The following is a 25,403-nucleotide window of genomic DNA, read 5'->3' as shown; positions in this document are numbered from 1 at the left end:
ATGAAAAAGTAACAAGTAAACTCTCATCAGTTTTATTTGAGAGAAAACCAGTTTGTAGTTCCAAGGAAGTGCCCTTTGTTACTGGGGGGTTGAATATTTCTGAGTGGTCTTTGTTCCAAGGCATGGAAGGTGTGGAAGGTATGGATCTTCCAAGGTATGGAAGATCATAACTGATTCCATTTCATGCCAATTCATTTGTTTTTGTAGTAAAAGCACAGAGACAACATTCATGAATCATTGCACCATGCAACATTCAACTACCTTGCTCAGGAACAAGACCAGAAGTTCTCAAGTCATAGTGGTCATGTTCATACTTGGGCTATTTTAGATAGATCCTGCCCATTTGTGTGAAGACCTCAAGCGTAAAGAGAAATGGAGAAGTTCTGGGGGACTGGGGCTCATTCAGCTGTGGAAAAGAAGTTGCCTAAGGAGCTTATGAAAAGGGCAGAGCTGAGGTCTTCACAGAGGTGCATGGCAGGAGGATGAGAGACAACAGACAGAAGCTCAAATGACAGTTTCAGACGATAAAGGGAAAATCTTCTTCATGTTGAGGACAGGCAGGTGGCAGAGCAGGTTGACCAGAGAGGTTCTGGAGTCTGCTGGGACTGCAGCACTAGCAATTGGCAATTCCCAAGGCTGCTGTTTGCACTGCATGGATGCCTAAGGGGGTTGAGGCTACAAGCTGTTGACTTAAAACATATTTTCAGTCTCAAAATCAGCCCTCTAAGAAGCAATATCTGAAAATCATATGATGTTAATTTCCCTTGCTTATTCTCACCACTAAATGCCATCCAGCTGCTTGATATCACATGTATTTTTAAGCTGTAAATTAAATGCCACTTTATATTCACCTCTGCTAGGGCAGCTACAGTTAAGCAATTTTCCACTGGAACTGAAATGTCCTTTGGAAAAGCAGCCTGTGAAGCTGGCTGTCAAATAATGTGAACACAAAGGCAGTACCATAAAATTATGCTGTAAGTTGAGTGCATAAACCAGCAAAGCTGTGTTAAATCCAGAAAACCAGAGGCTTGGTGGACCAGCTGGTGATTTGTAGACTGTACTTTGACAATGCTGACTTCTGATCCAGAATGGCTTTAATGACTGACCTGTTCTCCTTAAACATTGAAGAAAAGCTGGCTTAATGTTCCTGTATGCAACACCATTTCCCATTGGCCAAAACTACACTCCATATGGTGCAATTATTTTCCTGCTACAGAAGAGTTGCAGAGTTTAAATAAAGCAGCTTTCAAGCACTGCCTAAAATTTAATTCTGCTACCAGTATACAATGCATACCTTATAAATTTGCTACCTATGAGTAAAAGCAGTTTTTACCATGATTGTCCATATTCTGAAAATAAATTGAAATTCCTTATCATGCCATAACATGTATGGACATTGATAGTTTGTGTCTGCTGCATTTGTTTCAGTTGAATGTACACTTCAGTTTGTATGTTTCTAAAGGACTCAATCTGTCACAGCTGATTTTGTCCTTTACATAGCTTTTCTAAAGAATTTTTAACTAAATGGATCCACATGCAGATAAATGGCCATTATATGGCCTTTTTTTTAATCCTTTCTAATCCCTTTCAGGACTTTGGCAATCAGATTTTCTACAACTTTTAGTCAATAACATGTTCTGAAGAGCTGACATGAGTCTAAATTTAGGCTGGGAATTCCGTAGTGTATGGCAGGCTAAGAAATATCATTTGCATGAGAGCAGATGTGTAAAGTGTTTGCAGGGTTTTTAACTTCATATTGATTAATTTGCCTTGGGATTTATCAAGTAATAACTGAAGCAGTAAATTCTTTCCCAGTAAGTTATTTAGGTTTTTAAATTAATTTAGATTTTTACTGTAATGTATTTTTATTATATTAGTGTCTAACCATCTAATTTGTGTGAGACACTCTGTAAACATGCAGCAGGAAAGAGTTTCAGCTCACAAAAGTTTTATTAAGGAAGGCAGAAAAAAAGGAGCAGAGGAGCAGAGGTGTAAAACTGTGAAGTGATTTGTCAGTTTTTGTGCAAAATAAGCCTAGGACACTTGAGTGCTGTCCACATGCATTCATCCATTTGCTCATTAACTCCTCTGCACATAATTTTGCATTCATATTTTGGGTCCATTCCCAGAAAATTCTGTGTGCTCCATCCAACTCAGCTGAATTCACGTGATGTTGGCGACATTCAGCTCCTGCAGAGACTAGATTTGACATGTTCAAATGCATCATTGCGTCCAAATCTATGCTGGACATGAGGTAGCACTGGTCGTATAAGACACCAATTTGAAACAACTCTGCTATTATGGAGATCCCAAAGGACCTCATGTCCAGTGTTACCGTTTTCACTCTCTATATATGTGTTATTAATCCGAATTTTTCTTTGAAAAAGCATTATTCTTTCTTTTCCTAAAAGCACGACCTTCTTCCTCCCAACAAAGTCATTTCTGCAGGCTGTCAGGTCACTTTGCTTCTTGTTTCTCTTCTGCAGGCTTACTGTACGTTGGCTTTAGTGCCTGTATGTTTGGCCTCTACAGCTTCATGCCAGTGGTCATAAAGAAAACCAGTGCTACTGCCGTCAACCTCTCCCTGCTCACAGCTGACCTGTACAGCCTCTTCTGTGGATTATTCCTCTTCCACTACAAGGTATGTGGAAATGCGAGATGTCTTTGGGTAATAGCAGTATGCCTGGAGAAACATCAGTGCAGAATGAGGAAACAAAGGAAGCTTCCAAGCTTTGCTAGATCTAAACAGGAAAAGTGCAAGTTGATTTTTTTTTACATCAGGCTTCCTACACTAAAACCAATTTTATTATATGATTTCTTGTTTTCTAAGAGAGATCTTTCATTTGATCCTTCTATTACAAGTTTTAAGATTTGAGTACCTGTTCATCAGCCACTGTATCATTAACTTCATCTTACTTATCAAAGGATACCAAAATTCCACAGATTTCTTTCCACCCCCCCGGGAACCAGATTGTTTCATTCATACTGATTCTGAATTTATAACTAAATTGTTCAGAAATTACATCTTTCTCTTGGCCGTACCAGTGGATTGCCTCTTATTGTAAATGCCAAAATGTGCAGCGTATTTGTGTTGAAGTTAAACTTTGACCTTCCAGGCTCCCTAATACTTAAAACACCATGTTGTACAGGACCACATTTGACCTCCAGTTATGAGGAATGGCACTTCATTAGTCACAAGTATTCCCCCTCAGTGTCCATCTAGTGAAAATAACATTGCAATGCTGGAAGCAATTGCTTTCTACTATCATTTATTCATAGAAGGGAGGTTACTTGATAGCTAAATTGTGTTAGAAGTGTTAGGCAAAAGAAAGCCTTAAAATTTTGAGTGTCTAATCAACTCAAATCAGATTTTGTTATGGTAATAGTACCTGAATGAGACAGGGAAAGTTCAATTCTTCAGAGTCCAACACAAAACCATTTATAACTACTGTCTTTTTTTTTGGTTTTGTGGCTTTGAGAATTTTGCAGGCAGAAAAAAAGCAAGAGGAGAAACAAAATTTTGACTGAAAACACTATGTAGGGATTGCCTGCTGCTTTGTAGCTCTGTCTCATGGTAGTATTTTTTTTCTCCTTCTTTCTGCCTCACACTTCAAGCCCAAGGTGTTTGACATTAGGTGTTATCTGAAAACTTATCTCCTGTTAATAGTATTATTTGATACTCACAGACAAATATATTTAGTGGTGCTAGTCCACTGTTTCTAAGAAAAATTACTAATTTACACAGTGAAAGACAAATGTTATTCTGAAAACAGTGGTGGTGGTGTACTAGCAAAATCAAACTCCAGTAGAGGGAAAGACTCAAAAGGCAGCAGATGTTGGACAGCTCTGTGCTCAGCATTGCTTAAACCCAACAAAAAGGCAATTTTGCAAACACAAACTTTAAAGTTCAGACACTTGAAAGGCAAAAGGTGCATTAAAGGTTTTTTTTTTTTTTTCTCTGTGTCTAATTGTTGGATTCATTAGCAGAACCAGGAAGGCAGAATTTTCAGCTTTACTGACCCCCATCTTTCTACAGTAAGTGCATGTCAGCTCCCATCCATAATGGCACCTTGGTCTCCCTTCAAGGGAAAAGTGCTCAAGAAGAAGAGCTCAGAACTGAAAGGTTGTCTGGTTGAAAGCATCCATCTCAACATGTGTCCTGGTAAACTGGTTGAGTTCCACATCTGAAGTAACTGATGGTCCCCTCTGCCCCTTGCTCTAATTATCTGAATTATCTCATTATCTGAATTATCTAATTAACAGAAAATCTCATTCTCCTATGGTTATTGTGTGTATCATGCCATTGCTTTCATAAACACTTATCACACAGTTACTTAAACATATTCAGGTTTTTTACCTTTACTGCTGTCCTTGAAAGACTTTCAGAACATTACTTCTCCAACAGCTACGAACCCTCTTATTTCCAGCATAAATTTACTTGTGCCTGGTTTTGGTCCTTTCATCTTTCTATGGAGAGTATCCATTAGTAGCAACATTGCACATCTCCATGGCATTTTACTCCATTGATACATCAGTAGAGAGGAATCATATTGTCTCTGAGCCCTTAGTTCACTAATCAGAGCAAGCCCTTCTCTGCACCTCATCTGGTTGGATTTTATCCTCCCTGAGACAGCCCCTTCATCTTGAGTCCTGGTTCCTGCAGCACCTGGTGCAATGCTTTTTATTTTGTTTTTCTAGGAAGCCAGTTACCACATAGATACCAAGCCAGCACTGACATTTTTCATCTCTGCATTTCTTTTGTCATTTATACTCATCCTGCAATCCATACAACTCACGTGGCTCTCCTTTGTTCTACCCAGCTGAAGTGTTGATAAGAAGACCTTTATCAGGGCTTTGCGAAAGGACCTTTACCTGAAATGCAGCATCAACTTCTCAAGCTGTCAATGTCTCCTTTCACACCCTTCAAACTTATATTGCAGACAAAATTTGGAGAGAGAGGCTGTATGCAAAGGTCATGTAGATTTAAAAGTCTACTTAGTTATTTGGTTTCTTGTTTAGTTACTATGTTTTTATCCATAGTCAAATGACCTGCTTCTTTTCTTTATAGTTTGCTATCAGGTATCATTTTATCTGAGGAAGCAGAACTGTGAAATGTGTGACTTGTAGTCAATAATGAAGTCTAATATGTTGGTATGAAGTGAATTAATTCCCCTCCTAGGACTATGTATTCTTGCTTGTTTCCTACCTTTTAAAGAGCTGTTTATTCCTAGCCCAGCTGTACATCTCTTGCAGCTCCTTCTGCTTTTTTCTGCACTGGCCAGTGGGCACAGCCCCACTTCACTCGAAAGCAAATGGGTTTATGCTGAAGTAAGAGCAGCTGAGTGGTTTAGTGCGTCCCTTGCAGAATATCATTTTATGAGGCTTTCAAGAAACAGTTGTGATTTTTCCCTATGCTGCTACTTTTATCACCAGACAGGTTTATTGCACCTATAGCAGGAGATCTATGATAATCCGTGGAAAATGCAGGAAATTAGTTTAACTGAACTTTAGAGCTTTTCAAACCAAACTGAAGAGAAGATTGTCTTTGAAGCGTTTTGATTCATTAGCATTTCATTTTTATATAATACAGCCTTGCAACATCATTGCTTGAAGGACATGAGTGATTTTATAAAGAGCTGCATCTCTAGTCTTACCCTACATGCAGGCCTCTTCTTAGCACACTTAACACTTCCTAGGCCCATGGAAGCTGGAAATTCAGCCTGTTAACTTGACACAATTCTGATGATGTATGTGAAATTCAAGATGTTAATTGTTCAAGATTTTATTGTATTAAAATATAAAAATATATAGCTTTCAGTTAGAGATAGATTACTAGATTGTAATGCATCATTCTTAAAAGTTCTTGCATCCCCCAAATAAAAGCTATCTTTTTGGTTGTTCTGTAATCAATAATTTATCTCAAATATTCGAGCAGATGGAGAAATGTCTATGGCCTCTTTGGTAGCTGAATATCCACAATGGCTATACCATTTAAGTATTCAACACCATATCTTCAATTCTTCTTTTTATTCTCACCATATTGATATATGTTATACAATTTTTGTGTTCAAAACTTTCCTAGCTGTCTGTTCTCATTTTACCTTCTTCTTTAGCACAAGTAACAGGACTGTCCTGGGCCATTTTGCTATGGATACATGGACACCAGTGGTGCTAAAAAGTTCGGGGCCACCTCTCTGGGTGCACAGAGTTAGAACTTTTGTATAAATACGGGGGCATTTTTTCTTAGGAGTATTCTTTTTTACATTTTAGTCTCAGCCTTAGCTCTTTTGTTATGTGAACTTTTAGACTTATTACTTTTTCCTTTGCAAGCTCTATGTTGTCTTCAGTCATTCTAAGCAAATTAGGTTCTCACTAAATAATCTAAACAATTTATTTTATATTTTCCAGCAGCTAGAGCATGAATAGTGATTGTGTTCTGGTCCAGCAGGTTGAGTCACACTATATTATATCATTACCTTGCAAGCCAAGCACAATCAATTATATTATGCCTTGGCAAATTCATTCATGACTCTATCCAAGGTACAGCTATAAAAATTCAGAATTTCTGGATATAGTAGCAATTCCCAAATGAAGAAAATGCATGTATTTCATAAGGAATCAGGGAAGTCATGTATCTTGATTCAGAATCTCGGAGAGTATTTGTGATAAAGGACTTGGATACACAGATAAACATGATACTCAAAACCTTCCAGGACCAGAAATCTGAAATTCTGCTAGTTGAAACTCATGTACTGATACTCAGTGATGTTTCTAAAAATTACTTTTCCATGCTAATTCTAATAGTATCCATCCAATGGAAGAAAGCAGATGACAGTTTTCACATTACATCAAGAAACAAGCTATGAAGACTGAGGTTTTTCCAGATGAAGAAGGGAGGGTAAAGGCTGAGGGAAGGGAGTTTTGGGTTCTTTTTCGCCAGCACAGATCCTAGGCAATTCCTGTGAATTTGGGATTTACATAGTCTTTACTGTAGTGAAAATTTGACCCTTGCTAGAAATATGTATTGAAGCCAGTGTGAGTTTTTCTGCTGTCTTGGTGCACTTCAGTTCATTTTCCTAAATTAGGAAAGCCTGCCTCTCAAGGCATAATATTTTTAAAAATTCAGTTTTATGACTATGCAGATGAAACGTTATTTTTGACCTTGACTCTATATGCTTCAGGCAGTCCTGGATTTCGTTGAAGCAGGATGGATACAAAATCCTGCTCTCTGTGGTTTGATGGCAGAAGTTGAACAAAATTGGTTTTGTTTGGGAGAGGATTGTTTATTACTTTGATTTTTATTTGGCAGCCATCCATGAACATCTGAGAGACTTCCCCCAAACCTCCGACCTAACTAAGAAAATACTTCAGTTTATGTTCTCACCTCTTTTTTTAAACTTCCCTGAAAGCATAAGCTGAAGTCAGTAAGATCCTATTCTTTGCTTGCACTTGTTAGGGAGCTAACACCCACCTATTTTAAACTTTGACAGTGGTGTTGTCAGAGGTGCTGTCAGTGATGCATCATTATTTCTAGTGAAGCAGGCAGTGCAGGCTAAAAAAACCTGGTTTTTACACTATCACTTTCTCAGTCATATACTTTAAGGTATTTTCATGATGAAATTGGATATGCAAGCAGCTTGGTCCATAAGCTCTCTGTTTTAATGGAATTTAATCATACAGGACTTTTATCCTTGTGGATACTTTTAAGCCTGTGATAATAATGAGGATAAGTCATACTACTCATTAATTCTTTATGTCATTGGTAATATGCAAAAAACTATGTTCCTGTTTCCTTTTCTTTTCCAAAGTACTAAATTTCTTACAGTGGGAGTCTCTCTCAACAGCTCTCCTCCCATGAAGCTGTACTGTCTACATGCCTTTCATCTAAGCAGCATTATTTTCAAATTTCTTTAGACTTACTTATTTTTGGTTAGCTATTTGAATTTCCTCCTCCAATTTCTAATTACAGTCAATTAGAAAATAATTAGGTGTCTATATTTAAAGAGCTGCCTCGAGGTGGAAAGGAGTTAGGTGTGTCTTTGGTCACACAAATTCCTGTGACAGAAAGGGCCCCATCCACTCAGAGTTTTTGTGATGGTGCAGGATGGCATACAATAGAAAAGCTATGAAGTAAAATGACAGAAGAGAGCAGAAGCTGGAAAAATAAATGCCTCCCACCAAGATGTTGCACAGCCTGACAGATTTTTAGCAACACAGCACAGATATGGCAGCTTTTTCAAAATATTGCATTTTTTAAAGGATGTCTTCCTTTCACACTGCTATCTTGCAATAGATTCATTAGTGGCAAAGCATGAATAGTGAAACATGGATACTCACTCTTTGGAAGCCGTCAAGAAGGGTGTTGATGATGTGGCATTCATATTCCAGAAGTTATGATAAAAGCTTCAATTTCAAATATATTTTTTCAGACACTAGCTCATCATAAATGTCAAGGTTTTTAGTTTGTTTTTAGTGCTTTTAGCTTAGGATTTTTTTCATTTTGTCTCATGTGAAAAGACTGCTCACAACAGAACTGATTTGAAACTCATTTCTAGGAAAATGCATTTTTGTAGGAAATGCCTAATTATCAAAACAGAAATACTAAGTGAATACATCTTGATCTTAGAATACTCCAAAGCAAACACCACCACCGTCCCCTTTTTATTGAGGGTAACTTCTGAATCACATTTTCCTATGTCGGAGTGTCACACTTTCCTCCATACCTCAAGTGTTAAAATTTAAAATTTATGGAATTAGTGAAGAAAGTGTAAGGGATTTGTTCAGAGATCTCTAAAGTATACCACAAGAGTACATTGTAAAGTGTAATTGTTACAATCTGAAGGAAGTAAATAGCTTTTAATTTTAATTAACTCTTGGATGATAAATCTTCAACAAATCCATATTGATTTTAAAGTACTGGTGAATATGGGGTGAAAAAGGAAATCTGGGGGATGACAGCAATAAATATGCATAATATCTAAGAACCAGAAAATGGATTATAAACTGCAGAGAGCAAAAAATATTGTAGCAAATAACTATCTTATTCTTTATCACAAGAAAAAGTGCAGACAGAAAAAACATAATTAAATCATCCTATTTAAAGAGATGGATAGAACTGACAACATATTTTTTTCTAAATAACGCTTAATGAATACAAAAGCAAAGACCAAGAGGCTAAGTTCTGTAATTACTTGTGGAGGAAAAAATCAGCATAAATAAAAACCTCAGCATTTCCCAAGACAAGCATGTTTTTGAAGACAAGAGAGTACAATGAATGTGTTGAGTTACATATCTCAGCAATAATTTGCAACCCAGGTGAGAAAGCAAAAAAAAAAGGTCATTAATTAGCAAGGCAGCAGTTGCATTCAAAAGCTTAAACAAGATTCAGCTACTGAAAATCTACAAGATTTTGAAATTATGATTCTTTGAATTGGCTGCTATTTTCACCTTTGCATAGGGAAAAAAAAAGACTAGAAGTTCCCCAGAGATGTAGACAGAATCATCTTTGAAGTGATCAGAAAAGAAGGCAGAATATTTAGGAAGTGTGCAAAGAATTATGTGTGGCCTACAAATTATGACATGATATATGAGCTGCCAGGAAGGAACATACATAGAATCTGTTTTGGTGTACAAAACAGTGGTGGATTGAAGTGCTTGTTCCAGTTGTGCTTCCTACTAGCCAAATCAGTGAATGCTACAGACATACAGGGTTCAAACATCCACATCAGCTTCTCTTACCTACCAGACTGGAGGAATGGGTCAACATACAAACAAAACAACTGTTAGAACACATCACTTTTACATGCTTTCAATCTGAGCAGTGGAGTATTTTATTAGCTTCTAGAACATCTACAAAAAAAATCTTCTTTTTGTCTAAACTCCCCCTTCCCACTAAACTGAAAGCTTTCAAACCCACGATATGGGATAGATGCTTGACAGCAACACTGCTGACAAGCAATTTTATTAGGTGGACTGAACTTCTGGAATTATTCCCACCACCTACATGAGTTAAGTTTGGCAAGGAACACTTCAAAAGGCTCATAATGGATCTGAAAGAGATTTTTAATAGCTTTAACTTTTAGTAATCTGAATTTTATATCTTAAGGAGAAGAGGGGAGAATTTGTAGGGGAGAACTGCAGATGGAACTGGACAAACCATCTGCTTAAAAATTGTTGGAAATAAACAGAAAAGAATGAATCACAAAAGAAAACACTGTGCAGGTAGAAAAGAGAAGGAGTGAAGTCTACTTACTGTAAAAGGTAAACCAAGCTCGGCAATGAAGAAGAAAGTGAAAGAAGCAGCAAAAAGTTCTTCTGGTATATTAGGAGAAGAAATAGTTTGCTGTGTAAGGACTGTGGAGGCCCAAATTAAACAACCTTTCACTTGGCACCAAAATGAAATTGGGACCTTCTGTCATATTCAGTAAGGATGAGAGTTAAATGTGAAGACAATGCACCATCTTTAATAGAAATGGAAATTACTACGTCAGGAGTAGAAACACAACACAATAATCTGAATACTTCAAATTTGATATTGAGTAGACAATAAAATCAGAAATAGGCCTAATTAGGGACATGGAGATAAATGGAAAATTGCATGAAATGCAGGCTGGTTCACAGAAGACAGATAATCCCATCTAGATCTGGTGTCTGTCTGATAATTTAACAAATCTTTAAAGGGAAAAGTCAAATGGTAGATCTGATGTGCAAGGCTTTTGAACAGTGTAGCACAGAAAATTATCAATTAAGCTAGAGAACAGGATTAGTGATGTAAAGTTTGGAAGCCAGGTGAGAAACTGGCTAATGAGGATAAAGGACAAGGCAATGTGCTGAGAGAGAGAGACAGCATGCTCAAAGGAACTCACTGATGGAGGTCCCAAAGAGTTGGTCTGAAGACAAATCTTGTGTAGTGACTGTAGTAATAGATTTGGCACCCTCAGTAGGAAGAAGAATTAGAATAATCAGGCAACTAGAACTGGCTGACATTGAGAAATGCTGTGAAGCACAAAGTGCGAGGCAGTGTCTGTGGCAACAGATGGGAAGAATTTGAGCATGGCTGTGACAAAGCTGTTTCCAAATGAGTCTGTCTAGGTATTTCTGGTATTGATGGAGAAGTGCTAATGCCATAGGACAGGACAACTTACCATCTCAGGGACAGCACTTTTCCAGCTGTAGCTACAGGGGTTTTTTTTCTGAAGAACACCAGGCAGAGCTTTTTCTCTTATCTGCTCCAAAGCCTTGACAGAGTAACCATGTGGCCCCTAACAACGTACTGAATATACAGATCCCTAAAAAAGTCTTAATTGCATGTAACATAGCCTTGATGGGTTTGAAGGGGACTATGGAACCTTAACATGTATTAATTAATCTATAAATTCACAAGGAGAAAATGAGAATTATTTGATCTAATGATACAAGAACATATGGGTGGAAACTGAGAACATATAGAAATTAGGGGAGTTTTTTGGCTATCATAGTAGGGAGGTTCCAGGATAATTTCAAATAGGTTAGTTGGAAGCCCTAATAATCCTTGCATGAGAAGGATTGGCCAGATGGAATACGTGCTCTGATTTTAAGCAGGAATGGAGAGTTGGATTCAACAGCTTAGGACATTGTCTCCATTCTGATTTTCTCATGCACCTGCCATGAGAGTTGACTCAGTTGAGAGGTCTTGGAGTTCCTGAAGTTTGGCCTCTCGTTGCCAGCAGCAAATGTGTCACACTACAGAGAACCCTGACATGAAACAGCCATGTCACTCTCCCTCCAGACAGCTGGCATGGTCTCTCATGGTGAGAATAACTGCAGCTGCATAGTCCTTGTTTCTCAGGGTAAGAGTGCTCCCCATTTGTATTGCCAGGAGAAAAGAACACCATTTGGGAAGGAATTTCTACAGGAATGTGTTGTTAGATTCAGCGGGAAAATATAAACAAAGAATCCAAGATGAATCAGTTATTGTACCCATGGTTTTGAACACACTGAGCACAATTAGCCTCATGTACAGCAATGGAGAATCAGTTACAGCAGACAGCTGCTACTATATTAAATACTTGCACATAAACCCAAAAAGACACATGGCAACTGGCAGCTGATAGAGCAAACTGACAAGGAATACTGAAAGGTAAAAGAGTGGAGGGAAATTGATTTTATAAGTTTTTCTGTTGTTCTTCTCCTTTTTGTGTTAAGAGCAACTGAAAGGATAGGTCCTTTACCACTTTCTCGCCAAGTAATTGATATAAAATAACCAGAAATGAAGCCGCCTTTTGCCACAGTAAGGATGCTCACAGGAAATTAGAGCAATGTAATAGAAGTGTTTTAACTTCACATGAAAATCTCTTCCCTCCATAGATAAGATTAAAACAGATTGCAGGACTCATTCTACCTTGCACTTTTTAATTAGACAGACTGCTGATACCGCAGGGGTTCTGAACATAGGCTCATTTTTTCTTCATGTCTGATGTCAGAGGCAACAAAGGGAAACAGAAGAGAAAGCAGTGTTCCCGTCTCTCCCGGCACTCAGGAAAGGAAGATAAGCCATTTCACACAAACATTTTGCCCTATCAGGCATGTATTTAGAAAGGACAGGCTATTATTAATTTTTTCTAAGGATGCCATTTGAGAAGCATGAAATCGTGCAGCTTTATGCAAAATCAATATTTGCCTTACAGCTGCCTATGTCAAGCTCAGGGATTTTTCCCAAAATGCTATCAGTTTTCTCCATGGTTGTTTTAATCCACCAATGAATTCCAGGAAATCTATTAATTTTCCTAAATTTTAGCAGAATTCGTGTTGACAGTTTTCCAGTAAACCCCCCTCATTTTTCTCCTTTGTAGATAACCTCAGCATCTAAAAGGTAAGAAAGCTTAGGAGTTTCCCACTGACCACGGTTTTACCAATTAAACTGTGCCCACTAGCAAATATCATACAAGAACTGAAAAAGAGGGTGCTGCTGTATGACAGAAAGCATAGATCAGTATCCTTTACATGGAGTAAAACATGCAAGCAGTAGATCAGAATCAGCTGGAAAATACAGAAAATGTGTCATCTGATTCCTTGTCATCAGAGTTTCTATGCAACATTTGCAATTCAGCATAAGCCATAGTAATGGATAGCATTTCATCTGAGTTAGATCATATTGAGGGTGCAAGCAAGCATAAGGAATTGAGAAGTATGGCCTTTCTGTCATACATGCAATTACAGGAAAAACTTCCTTTATCTTCTTTGTTTTCACCAAATGGCAATGAGGGCAGTGTCAGGTTTTCACTGTTGTTCAGGCAAACCAGAAACTTCTTGCTTTGGGTTCTGCTGGTATGAGTGATGTGTTGAGACAAACCTCCTTCATTCAGTGATGATCAAAGATGTGGAGGAACTAGCTACACGCTCCACTTTTCATCCCAGCTGTGTTCAGAGGGCAAGATAGGACTTTAAGTCATCACTTAAGACTTTATCCTCATGGTTTGCCTAAGAAATAGCTGGAGGTCATTAAAATGTGAAGATAATGCAATCCTTCTAGTAGTGGACAGACTTACTGTCCTGAAGTTATCATCATTACTGAAGCTGTCCCGCACTCCTTGGTGCCCTTCTCAGCTAGAGACCCAACATTTCTGCTCAGACATTCCAGCTTCTGCAGGTGGTGAGCAGGGAAGGCGCTCTAAACCATACCTCAGTGGTTCGAGTCCGTTTGGAGATTTCTTAAAAACTGAGATTTTTTTTGTCTGTTTCAAAGGAGCCTGGAAAACTCACAGCAGCCCTTCTGGTGTGTGGTGCCATTTGGGGTGACAAAATACGGTGTTTCGCTATTGGAGGTTGCTTCAGTTTCTGCTGATGAGCAGATCAAGCTCTGAATCCCAAAGAGGTATCTTCCTCCTAGGCTGGGACAAAAGTAGTCAGCAATAGTTTAAGTCACAGTGCTGATCCAAGACAGACTCAATCAGATACTCGTGAGTGTGATCCAAGGCAGTCACCAATGTGCACTGCAAGCTATGATGAGGATGCTGGCTCCTGTTGCTATTAAAGAAGTAATACAGCTGTAGCATCCAGCCATGCAAGTGAAAGCACTGTGTGAATTCCCAGTTCTCAGAGCCCTCAGCCTTCTGGTACTGCTGCTGGCTGGAGAGTGTGTGCATCCCACAGTGTGCAACTTCTGCACTTGGTCATGGTGAGCTTCATTTGCTATATTGGAGGCGAAAATAGAAAATTGTGGAAAGAAGCTCAGCCTCTCGATCAATTTATCAAACAGAGTGGAAATGTCTGTTTGCTATATAAAAGATAATGAGAGAAATTTGGTTTTAAATCCCTTCACTCAGCCTGCTCAGGTATTCATGTGTGAAATTACCCAGGAGAAAAAGCCATAAGTCAGTGAAAGAACACCTATTGGCCTTAGCTTTGATGGGCTGTGCAGCGTATGCTACAAACTGAATTAGTCTGCAAAGCAGAGTTCACTGCACTGCACAGACCCATTGATGGGAAGGAAGAAGGTGGTGGGAACTGCCTGTCTGGAGAGCATGGTGCCAGCAGATATATGGAACTAGATTAATTCCCCCTGATATGTATATTTTTACTTCTCTTCATCAGTGGAATTCTGAGGAGGTCACTTTTCTCTGAGATTTAAAACTTGAATTAATGGACCGGATTTTTTTATTCATTTATGCCAAAACATGGAGAACTGCCAGATGAAGTAGAGAAAAAAGGTAGTTATTCCATTTCATACTTTATCGCTGAATATGTGAAACATGACAATTATAAATTTTCAGTTAGTAATTTAACAAAAAAACCTTTTTAAAGACTTGAAAAGCACAGTTGGGTTGCCATAGGCTAGGAGCTGGGGTTCATGCTACCTACCAAGAGATTCAGTGTGTGGCTACTGTTTTGAAATACAAATGGAGTGCTGGAGTGCTGCAGCTTAAATAGTCTGTTTCTGCAACTATTTCCAGTTCAATGGACTGAGTAAAACAGAATTTGCATTTTCATAACCGTTGTAATAATGTTCAAGATCATTATCATGATGGCTGAGCAAAAACCCAAAATTAGTAAATCGTTGAATTTCTTTGTCTGCGTGGGCTTTTCTGCAGACTCACATCTGTCTCATTTTGTCACTTTGGATACTGTTTTGCCCTAGTGTCAGTGGTAGCATGGACATGGACATCTGTGACGGCCAGAACTACTTGTCTGCAGATTCCCTTGGCAGGAGTCAGTCAGCACAGCCTTTCCTAGATGTGAATTTTCCATGTTGTTTCTTTGGGCTTTCCCTTCTGAATTCATGACCTCTGTACTGAAGAATGGCTCACTTTTTCCAGACCAAGGCATGAATCTACTACCTTTTAAACAGTTTTTCTTTCTATTTTTTCTTTTTCCGTTACTGTCTAATAATTGTTCAGACAATGAAATCAGATGCACTCATTTCCCCATTAAGAAGTTTCTTTTTCTCCCACCTTTCCAAGTGGATTAATTTAAAGCATAAGAGTCTCAAGAGCAAATAGAAGCATTTTACCCATAGTGATTTAGGGGTATGTGAAAGGCAAGGTTCACACAGACAGACAGTAAAAAGTAGAGGATAAAAACTATTAGGGAGTAAATTTTGAAAGGTTTAATAGTTTATTCTGAATTTTTAATAATACTAAATTTTCAAGTGCCTTTATATTCATCTTTATTTTAGGGACCTTGTGCTGCTTGACTTACTCGTAATTTTGATTGGCTTGAAACAAAAATGCTATATATATATTTATATAAATAAGCTAAATTTTGTTTCATGAACTTCATCTACACTTGTATGTAGCACTTCAGATATGTTTGGGTTCTTCTCTTTTTTAAAATTGAAGACTTTGTGCATAGATAACAGAAAAAGTAATTCCACCTTACATTTGCTGTGATCAGCTGGATCTTGCTGCTGCACTGGTTTTCCTGGTGGGGTTCTGCAGTTGGACATACTGGAGTGAGGCCTTTATTCCTGCAGCCAAGCCACCAGTTTCAATAAGCTCATCTGCTGAACCTGACTGAATAGATCTATTCAAGTACTGGGTTTGTAATGAATAACTCAGATAAACACCAGGAATATCCACTCACCAGAATCAGTGCGATAGGCTGACCAAATCTTCTTAAATATGTTACCTTGTTATATTTGTCCAGGTTTTGCTTTGTGTGTTTATCTTCAAATTGACAGATGTGCCTTTTATATGCTGAAAGATAATGTTAGTTTAATGTAGGCTATTTTCACCACAGGTACTAAATGGTGTCTAGAGAAGATTTTTTTTTTTGCGTTTTTATCTTTTTTTAAAAATGTTTATGGGTATCATTGTATGATCCATATTGAATAGTATTGATTGGGGAAGCATTTATAGACATGCAGATATCAGAGCAGAGCAGACATGGTGAGATCTGTAGAGCTGATTTAACTATGTGGTTTGACTGCTTAAAAAGCTTTGGCAGATGCTTTTCAAGTCAGTGATGAAATCTAAAATGTTTTAAGTATGGCATTTTCCCTGCAAAGGAGATCTCAGCCTTCTTCTCAGAGGATCCCTATTCCCCACTTTTATTCTGTAAGCTTATCTTTATTCAGTAACCAAGTGTTATTATCTCTTTTAAATGGGTAAGAAACTGAGGATCATCTAAAACCATTGTGATTCACAAAATAAATTCACAGGTTGAAAACCAAATCCAGGGACTCAAGTGTGTTAGATCATCTGGTCTCTCAATAATCTTCATGGATTAGTGAGTTTATATACAGATGTACCTATACATGGAGATACAAAATCCATAGTAAAACTGTTTAGTGATACAGAATCATGAGTTGACTTTTAGTCTGTTTAGACATTAGAGTGTGTGACACTGAGCAGTTTCTCTTGACTGTGTTACTCTTTGAACAATTCACAGTTATCCTGCTTAACATAGAGGGAAGGATTTGAAAAGGCATACAAATCTGGATATTTTAAAAATACTTTTTCTTAGAGGAAATATGTTTCCTTAGAAGGAGATAATTCAGTAAAATTAAGCACAGTATCATTCTCAAGTAGCTTTTTAGGCAGAGAGAGGAATTACACACTTCCCAAGAATCTACAGCTTGGTACTGCAGTTGCATAGAGAGTGGCAATGAAAAGTCATCTTCCCTCACTTCATTTCTTAGGAATAGCTCTTTCTGCTGGGTTTGAATGTGTTTCTTTTTCCTGTCTATTAATAGCAAATCTCAGTAGATGAGGTTTGCAGATCAAGATTAAAAAACCTCCAAAACCTGCATAGCAGTAGAGTGTTCCTGGAAAGCTTCCATAAATTGCAGATTTCACTGGAGTCTGAGTAGCATAGTACAGTGAACAATAAATTTTGTATTTGGAGAACTAAGTCTGCATCTTCCCATTGCACTGATGGATTCACTGCTGTTTTAATAGGAGGGAAATAACCATTTCTTTCAAAGGGGTTTGGATCAGTCTGACAGGGTATTGACAAAAACCAGAGATCTGCTGTATGCTTCAGTATATTTTCTTATATTAACCTCAGTAACTACCCTTCTACTTCAGAGAGCTCCTGCACAAATGAATTCAGGCTTAACCTTGTTTCTAAGGAAGGTAAAAAGGAAAGAATTGTCATAGGGCTTTCAGAGTCCAGGTCTCTTTGAGCTAGCTGTGCACAGATACCAAAGACAAATGTTTCACGGACCTTTGTTTAGATTTCCCCAAGCTATGTCCAAACCCTTTCTCTCAGGCTGGAGAGCTGCCATGAGGGAGGACACTACCATGGAAAAAATATTATCAGCCAAAAGAACGCACTGGCAGGAAGCCCCTGAGAGAGGAATGAGAGGTATGGCCAGGAGGAGGAGGATATGGTAGAGATGGAGCCATGAATCAAAGCAAAAAATGAATTGATTTTGTCTGGGCAGCTCCTAGAACGAGAAGAAAAGCACATTTAGCTGCTGGAAAGCCCCACAGATTCCTCACAGCAGGACACAAGGCAATCACAGATCTGGCTGGCACTCTGGCTATGCAGTGGGCCAAGCCAATTGGCTGGCTGGGGTGAGAAATTCAAGCGTAAGGTGGGAATGAGGGACAGTGGGAAAACTAGGGAGGGGAAACTAAATGCATTTGGCTCCCGAGGTTTGCTTCAGCTAAGTCAACTTCAGTGCTGCCAAGTGATACTGAAGTTCAAATACAAAGTGAAAGAGTGGAAGAAAGTGCTGAGAACAAAATTGTTCTGAAAATGGAGGGAACCAGAAGTTCAACCAGAAGTTTCTTTGAATTTATTGACTCGTGTTTGATTGCCACATGGGGGAGATCTAAGCTTAAACAGTCCTATCAGAGCTGTGTCACATGGAAGGAATCCTTCAACAGACACAGAGCGAGGCTCCACAGTATCTCTGTGACTGCTGGGACAGCTGGCTGGTTTCATCAAATTGTGCTGCCAGACGACATGTGAGGGCCTGCTGACATACATGTTAAAAAACAATTAAAAGCTGATGAAAAGCAAAACTCTTCCTGCCCTCTAATCCTTCTGACATACTTTAAAAACTTTCCCCATTATGGTATTTTCGCTGTTAAGCATGCATACTGGATGTGGGAAACAGACACACAGACATATCACCATATAACCAAAGCTTTCAGAGATACTGAGGATTCTGTAAAAAGGCCAAATTCTTCCTCAGGCAGGAGGCTTTGTAGGATGGAGGTTTTGTAGGTTTATGAAACAGTAACAAATTAACATTACTACAAATTTAACTTAAGTAAAATTTGTTTTCTCCACAATGATAATTTCTTTAAGCATAAAGAGCAGAATTTCTCAAAAACTTCCAAGATAATATAGTCCATCATGTCCATTTTGTGCCATGCTGAAGTGATCCGGAAGAAAGAGATGGGGCATCCATCAAAGCAGAGTCAGTCAGGATTAAAAAACAGACTTGCAGATGCCTTTACAGAAAATCCTGAAGTATCTCATGGAGCAGCTAATACCAGGTTGCAGGTAGTTGATGGTGTTCAGGTACAGATCCCTGACAGCTGCAGAATACAGGCACTCCTGGAAGTTCCACTGAATATAATTCATTTATATCCTCAACAAGGTAGCTATGCAATTTGTCCTTCATGGTTTCTCACACACAGCATGCATGGAGAAATAACTCATAGTCTCGGAACTGCAGACAAGTCCTGTGGGTTCAAAGCCATTTTTGTGTCTCCCATAGCCAGAACCCGGTATCTAAAGCTAGTACCCAGTGGTCTGTGCTTTTGAAATCCTGTCTCTGCCTTTAGCTGTATCTGCAAGGGCTAATGAGTTGCCAAAAAGGTTCTTTGTGTCATATTTTTAGTTCAGACACAAGTCCGTATGTGTCAAAAAATTCAGGCTGACCTCTGATCCAGTGAAGCCATGTGCCAAAATATGTGTACTTGAGCTTTCAGTTAACTGCCTTCCATGTGTACTTTCAAACCTCGTGATGTTGACCCAGAGCACGTTTCACAGCTGAAGTTCATCCTGTCCAAACTCACATTAGTTCTTCTAGCACCTGCTTTCTGTTCACAAGCAAGAGAAGCTGCAGACAGGGTAGTTTTTAAGTGCCTTTATTAAAATATATTTTTAAGTATAAATATATATTCTCATTGAAATTATTATTTAAGAATATTTTTATATTTCCAACAGCACGTTAACTTCACAGACATGTGGTTTAGCTTTGTCAGATTTGTCCACTGCCTGTATGACAACTGTAGATGATGGTACCTCACACTGGAGCTGGAGAAGCTTGGACTCAGGAATAGCTGGCTTGCAGATGCCTGAAAAAATCAGCTTTGGATCTGTGACCAAAACTCAGCTTTCCCAAGTCCCAGTCAGTCAATACTTAACATGTCTAGCCCAGGGAAAGGCGCTAATTAGCTCTTGGTTATGGGGGACAGGGGGAATTGATTGGAGTAAATCAAATTCCACAGACATTCCCATAAAAAATTCAACATCCAGATGATAGGAGTTTGTTCTGCACAGTGCATACCAAAACAAGGTGTCTTGGTTTGGGAAGACAGGCATCTGCCAAGGAAAGCTGGAGTTTCCCTTTGAATGGAGAATGTAAACCTCCCTGCCCATCCCCCCCCTCCCCCCCCCCCAAATTATTATAATTTTGCAATTAAAGGCTTTCAGGCAAAGAGAATAACAGATCTTTACTAGGAATATTAAGAATACAAATGTAGTAGTACAAAAAACAAGCAAACAAAACGAACAAAAATTCTAGAAACCCTGTCAGAGTCAGAAATACCACCTGACACCCTGTTGGTCAGGGCATTGGAAGCAGTCCAAAGTAAGCCCTTCTGGAGTGGCAGATGTGGTCCTGTTGTAGTAGAGATGGTCCTGTAGAAAGGGTCCAGTGATGGTGAGATGGGTCCAGTCTTCCTTCAGGAATCCAGTGCAAAACCAGAGTCCTGGTGTTCGGTGTTTCAGTTTTTATTTAGGTAGGAATGGTTTGGCTCCTCCCACTGGGTGGAGCATCTCCCAATGGGATGATGTAATGTGTCATGTCACTGGTGAGCCTTAATGGCCCATTAACAGAAGATACCCCCAGGAGAGTGGATGTGTGGTGGAAAAGATAAGGAGCAATGCTGCACCTGGTTTTAACAGCTGGCCCATTAGCAGAAGGTACCCGCCCCCTCCCTCCGGAGGGATAAAGAAAACACTTCCCCAACCAATTTCAACAGATGGAATAGAATAAACATTTTTTTGGTTACATAACCTAAGACCCAAGGATCTGTGCCTAACCCTGCCCTTGGGTCTTAATGAACTCAGGGTAAATGGTGCTGTGTCTAATGACTCTGCTGTCATTTCTGCTCAGTTTTCAGGACTCTACTTGTTGTCATTCTTCACGATCCTTGTTGGGCTGATGCTCTACTCCTCCACATCCACCTACGTCGCCCAGGATCCTCGGGTGTACAAGCAGTTCCGGAACCCTTCTGGGCCTGTTGTAGACCTACCAGCCACCAGCCAGATGGAGCCTTCGGTGACATACACCAGCCTGGGGCAGGAAACAGAAGAGGAGCCTCACGTTAGAGTTGCTTAAACCCAGGACTGTTGATCACCTACTGACACTGGAGCTCGTATATCCATTATCTCTGTATTGTACGTAGAGAAAGGTATTTACCAGGTGCAGTTACACTGGTGAGCTGCAAGGTAGCAAATAAGGAAAGCTCATGCAAAACACAAATTAATTGTTCCAGGGTGCTCCTTGCAAGGAGATGCCAGTCCCTCATTTACGAAATGAGCAGCATGTTTGCAATACAAACTGCTGTGTATGAATCAGCTAATGTCAAACTACCTGTGAAAGATATTCAATATATAAGATGAGATTACAAAAAAGAAATTCATAGAAAGGTGTTTTACACATATAGAGTGATATTATGCCTAAGCCACACCAGCTGTGGAAAAAACACCTTTTTACAGCAAATACCCTTTGTGCAGTCACTGTTAATTTCTCTCTAAAATTTGTTTGTTTGCACAAAACAGGTGGGTTAGTCATAACAACACCCTGACACATTTTTGCTAGCACCTTGGATTTGCTGAGGGAAATACAATGAGTTCTTCTGTGCTGTCTAGTTGCCCTTTCTAGGTAATCTGATCCATGAATCCAGAGAAGGGACAACTTACAATATCCGTCTCTATTCTAGGAATAGGTATAAGGTGAGCATTTTAGCCTTTCTATATTTGCAGAAGTGAAATACTCAAGCATTGACCTCTCTATGATCCATGGCAGATTTCCTAGTGGCCAAGGTTCTGCATCAGGTTACAGGGAGTCAGTTTCTCTGTAGTTGTGACTCAACACAAATTTCTTACTTTTAAAATTTTAACCTGTAGAAAGAAAAATGCATTTTCTAGTTTCCTATGTATTGTACCTCTCCATGGAAAGATGACATATCATGTGGATCAGGGCACTTATTTTAGATACTCAGTGCATCAAGGGTGCCTTCTGCTGTTCCATTTTGCTTAGTCTCCCATGGTTCAGTATTCTAACAGTAGCTATTTAGAAATGTGTCAGTTTTTCACCAAAACCCACAGATTGTAATAATCAGGAAGATTAAGGGAGGAATTCATGAGCAGAAAGACTGGACCATTTGCTGGTGTTGCCACAGTAGCACAAAGGCATTTTACTGGCAGGGTGCAGCCAATTATTTTTATTATCTGTGAAGCAAGCAGAAGAATTCAGCAGTTTTCTAACATTCCTGGTGACATGTGAAAATAGTGAGGCTGTGCTCCATACTTCTGTATACAGCTGTACTTCTGCCTCAGGAGCCTTACCAGAATAGGGGAAATCTTAGTCACCACCATGAAAAATCCATCTTTGCCTGTATGTTTGCTCTTCTGAGAGCCCAGTACAAGGAAATCTTTATTTCAATATGCTTTATCTATTTGTAATTTAAAATTAAGGAAGACGAGGTGTTCCTGTGTCTAACAATAGATGAGGAATCTAGGAGAGATCTTGGTTTTATTCACCAATCCGCCACATCTTTGCATGAATCCTTGGGCATGACTTAACTTCTGTGTGGCTGAGTTTCTCAAGCAGTATATATGGGAATAATGACATTCTACCTACCTCACAGAGGTGCTATGGGACCAAGTTATTTTAAAATGCTTCAGGATCTTCAGAAAGAAGGAGTTTAAGAAGCACATAACAGTGCTGTAAAAGTATGTATACATTCATTTTATTTGAAAATGGAGTTTACGGCATGGTTGATGAATATTTTGCTTGTGGGCATAGGAGGTGAATTTGATTTGAATATTATTCTGCTGAAAAAGACTGTTTCAAGTGAAAATGTAGACCTTCATGTCTGAAAAATACAACTTACCTATTCCTATTTAAAAAAGAAGAAAAAAATCAATCTATACACTGGGGATTAGAAAGGTCACACAGTTCAACCAAGCAGGATGAATTTCTGCTGAGGTAACATTCATTTTTGATACTCCTGTTCTGCTTTTCTGCTTTCCCTGAAGCCAACTGAGAGGAGTGTATATATGCATAACAGACATGAAGTGGCAAATGTCAAAATGCTCTTGAACAGCAGAAGTAAGCTATATCTTACTCTCACTGTGGAGAAGAGGTGATTCCTCTCCAGCTGTGTTTAGATTGTCTGCCACTATCCTGCTGCACCTGAGGGAAGGTTCTGCAGTATTGCCAAATCATGCCCAGAACTAGCCCAAAAGCTTTGGTTAGGATGTCTTGGTACTAAACTAACAAATGTGTGATTTTTTTTCCCTGTCTTCTGGTTTTTTAATCTTTTTAGCACTCATGTTTCCAAACTTTTTTTCTTAGACTATCAAGGATTAAAAAGACACAAAACAAAAAAGCCACTGAATTCCCACAGAAAAACAGAGTCTGTATTCTGGGGATATTAAGGAAAGTCTAAGTAATAATAATAAAAAAATACCACAAGAAAGATTACCTGACACTTCAGGGTAAGATCCTTGGGTCAAGCCCTGCGAGAGCTTCGACTTAATACATTCCCCAGAAGGGGTCTGATTACAATCATGGCTCCCTAGGTACCCAGAGGCACACTGATGGGCACCTGTCATCTCAGTCTTCTTTGCTACCTTTTGTACCAATTAAATACCTTTCTCTGAACATTAGTCCCCGTGTTGGTCTGAGAACCTTGAGGATTGTGTGCGTGTGTGTTTCATGTTTACAGTTCCTTCCTTTTGCATAACTGTTTTGATTAATTTTCTTATTAGTATTTATTTTTAAGCCAAATGTTTGTAGTCCTTCGGCCTCCCCCTCCTCATTTTTCTGACACTAACTTGTAGATGTTTGTTAGGGTCTTCTGTGAAACAGCTGGGCAGGAGGCAGCTCCCGGCCAGGTCACGGGGCTGGGAGTTTCTCCTTACGACGGGTTGCAGTCCACGGGTGGCTGAGAGGTGCCACCTGGAGTGATTTTGCCAGGCTATTCTAACAGGCTCTGTTATACAGAAATAGTTCTGAATGTTTCAGTGAGCACTCTGCAACCAGCCACCAACCCCTGTGCCTCTCGTGCAGGAGTTTGATGCGCAGAGCGGGGCTGCTTCGCTGTCTGTGTTTCCCCATAAACAAGGTGGGTGCTCGGATCACCACCAGTGTGCTAGTCCTGGATGGACCTGGAAGGAGAAGTAGTACAGCCTTACAAATAACTGTTGACTGAGAAACTGAGGTCTGTGAAGGAAGACATTCCTTCTGTCTGCTTGTTCTGCAATTGGAGCCCTCAGTGTGCACCAGCAAAGGTTCTGCTATCCAAGGGCAGCTACTCTCCGTGTTGCGTAGGACGCCTCTGGCTCTGCATAGCTCCTTGCCTCAACAAACTGCAACTGCTGGCCCTGGGCAGCCCTTAGCAAGACTGATGTAATTTTCTGACACCGGATGAAAACCCTCACTGGGAGACAGACCTTGTCTTTGTTCCAGCTTATAAAGTTTCGAAACACGCAACAATAGACCAAGCAATTGAAAATTTTGCACCACTGTGTCATAAGAAGAAGTTTCAATGTATAGTGTAGAGATTGCTAACCTGTGCTATTAACATTTTGACAAGCGTGTAGTATCATTTTCTTTCCTTCTTCTTTTTTTTTTTTTTTTTGAAAACCATTTAGTATTCCTGAGCTAGCTACAAATATAAATTTTACCCCATGGGTAGGATTTTATTGTTACATGCCATAATAAAGCACACTAATCTTGACACCGCAGATGGAAATATGAACCAAAAGGAAAACCAGGCAAACAAAATCCCAACCCCAAATCCTGCATTGAGAAGCTGAATAAACCTTTCTCCATTTTGATATTTGCATGCACCTATATGGACTGGCTGTGGCAATGTAATGCCTGTATAATGTTTTCAAATAAAAAAATAAATGCTTTATGAAAGCAGGGTCATTGGTTTCTTGACTGTTTCTTTTCTGCTATCTTAGCCTAAAATGATTTTTCGGAAATGTAAATCTTGAATGCAGGGAATAATTTTTCGCTGTGCTCAGGGCTTCTTCCCCTTGTGAGGTGGTTAACCTAGAACTCTTTCCAAGGTGTCTAAGAATAGATTACATCAGGCATCCCCAAGTATCTTGCCTGGCCCCAGAGCACTTGTCCAGAAGGATAAGAGTACTCCTGTGTCAGAAAAACCCTTTTTCTGACCCAGAGAAGGGGCTCCTGAGAGGCATTCTTTTATTCAATTTTCAGCCTCATGAGAAGGGTGAGACAGTACAGATGTTACAATTCACACCATCACAATCAGAAGCCAAACTATTTCCTAGTTACAATACATTATAAGTATTTTTTGGCCTATCAGCTTTTGCCACACAATGCTGCTAATGCTTCTAAGACAATCATCTATTAAAATACCCTATGTGGGTCTTGCTACAATACATATTTCATGGTTCTATTTCTCCAAAAGTCTATTTGCAAGGTCATCATTTGAAACTTGTTTCTCGTTCAATTTCTCTCTCAACAATGTCTG

The 25,403-nt window shown here is 39.2% G+C and overlaps 1 protein-coding gene across 1 annotated transcript in view; it reads left to right on the top strand.

The window, feature by feature from the left end:
- The window catches only part of SLC35F1 (solute carrier family 35 member F1), a gene marked incomplete at its 5' end in the record, with an annotated part of 230,146 nt that extends 205,386 nt beyond the window's left edge, over positions 1 to 24,760 (top strand). The window contains 2 exons of the mRNA XM_083858510.1: positions 2,487 to 2,641; positions 20,780 to 24,760. Of these exons, the coding sequence (XP_083714636.1) occupies positions 2,487 to 2,641; positions 20,780 to 21,004 (380 nt within the window). The 3' untranslated portion in view covers positions 21,005 to 24,760. The remainder of the gene's footprint in view (positions 1 to 2,486; positions 2,642 to 20,779) is intronic.
- Between the last annotated feature and the right edge of the window lie 643 nt (positions 24,761 to 25,403).

Source organism: Zosterops lateralis, assembly GCF_965231275.1.
Source record: "Zosterops lateralis genome assembly, chromosome: 3".
NCBI classification, from domain to species: domain Eukaryota; kingdom Metazoa; phylum Chordata; class Aves; order Passeriformes; family Zosteropidae; genus Zosterops; species Zosterops lateralis.
This window is presented reverse-complemented; position numbering and strand designations above follow the sequence as displayed.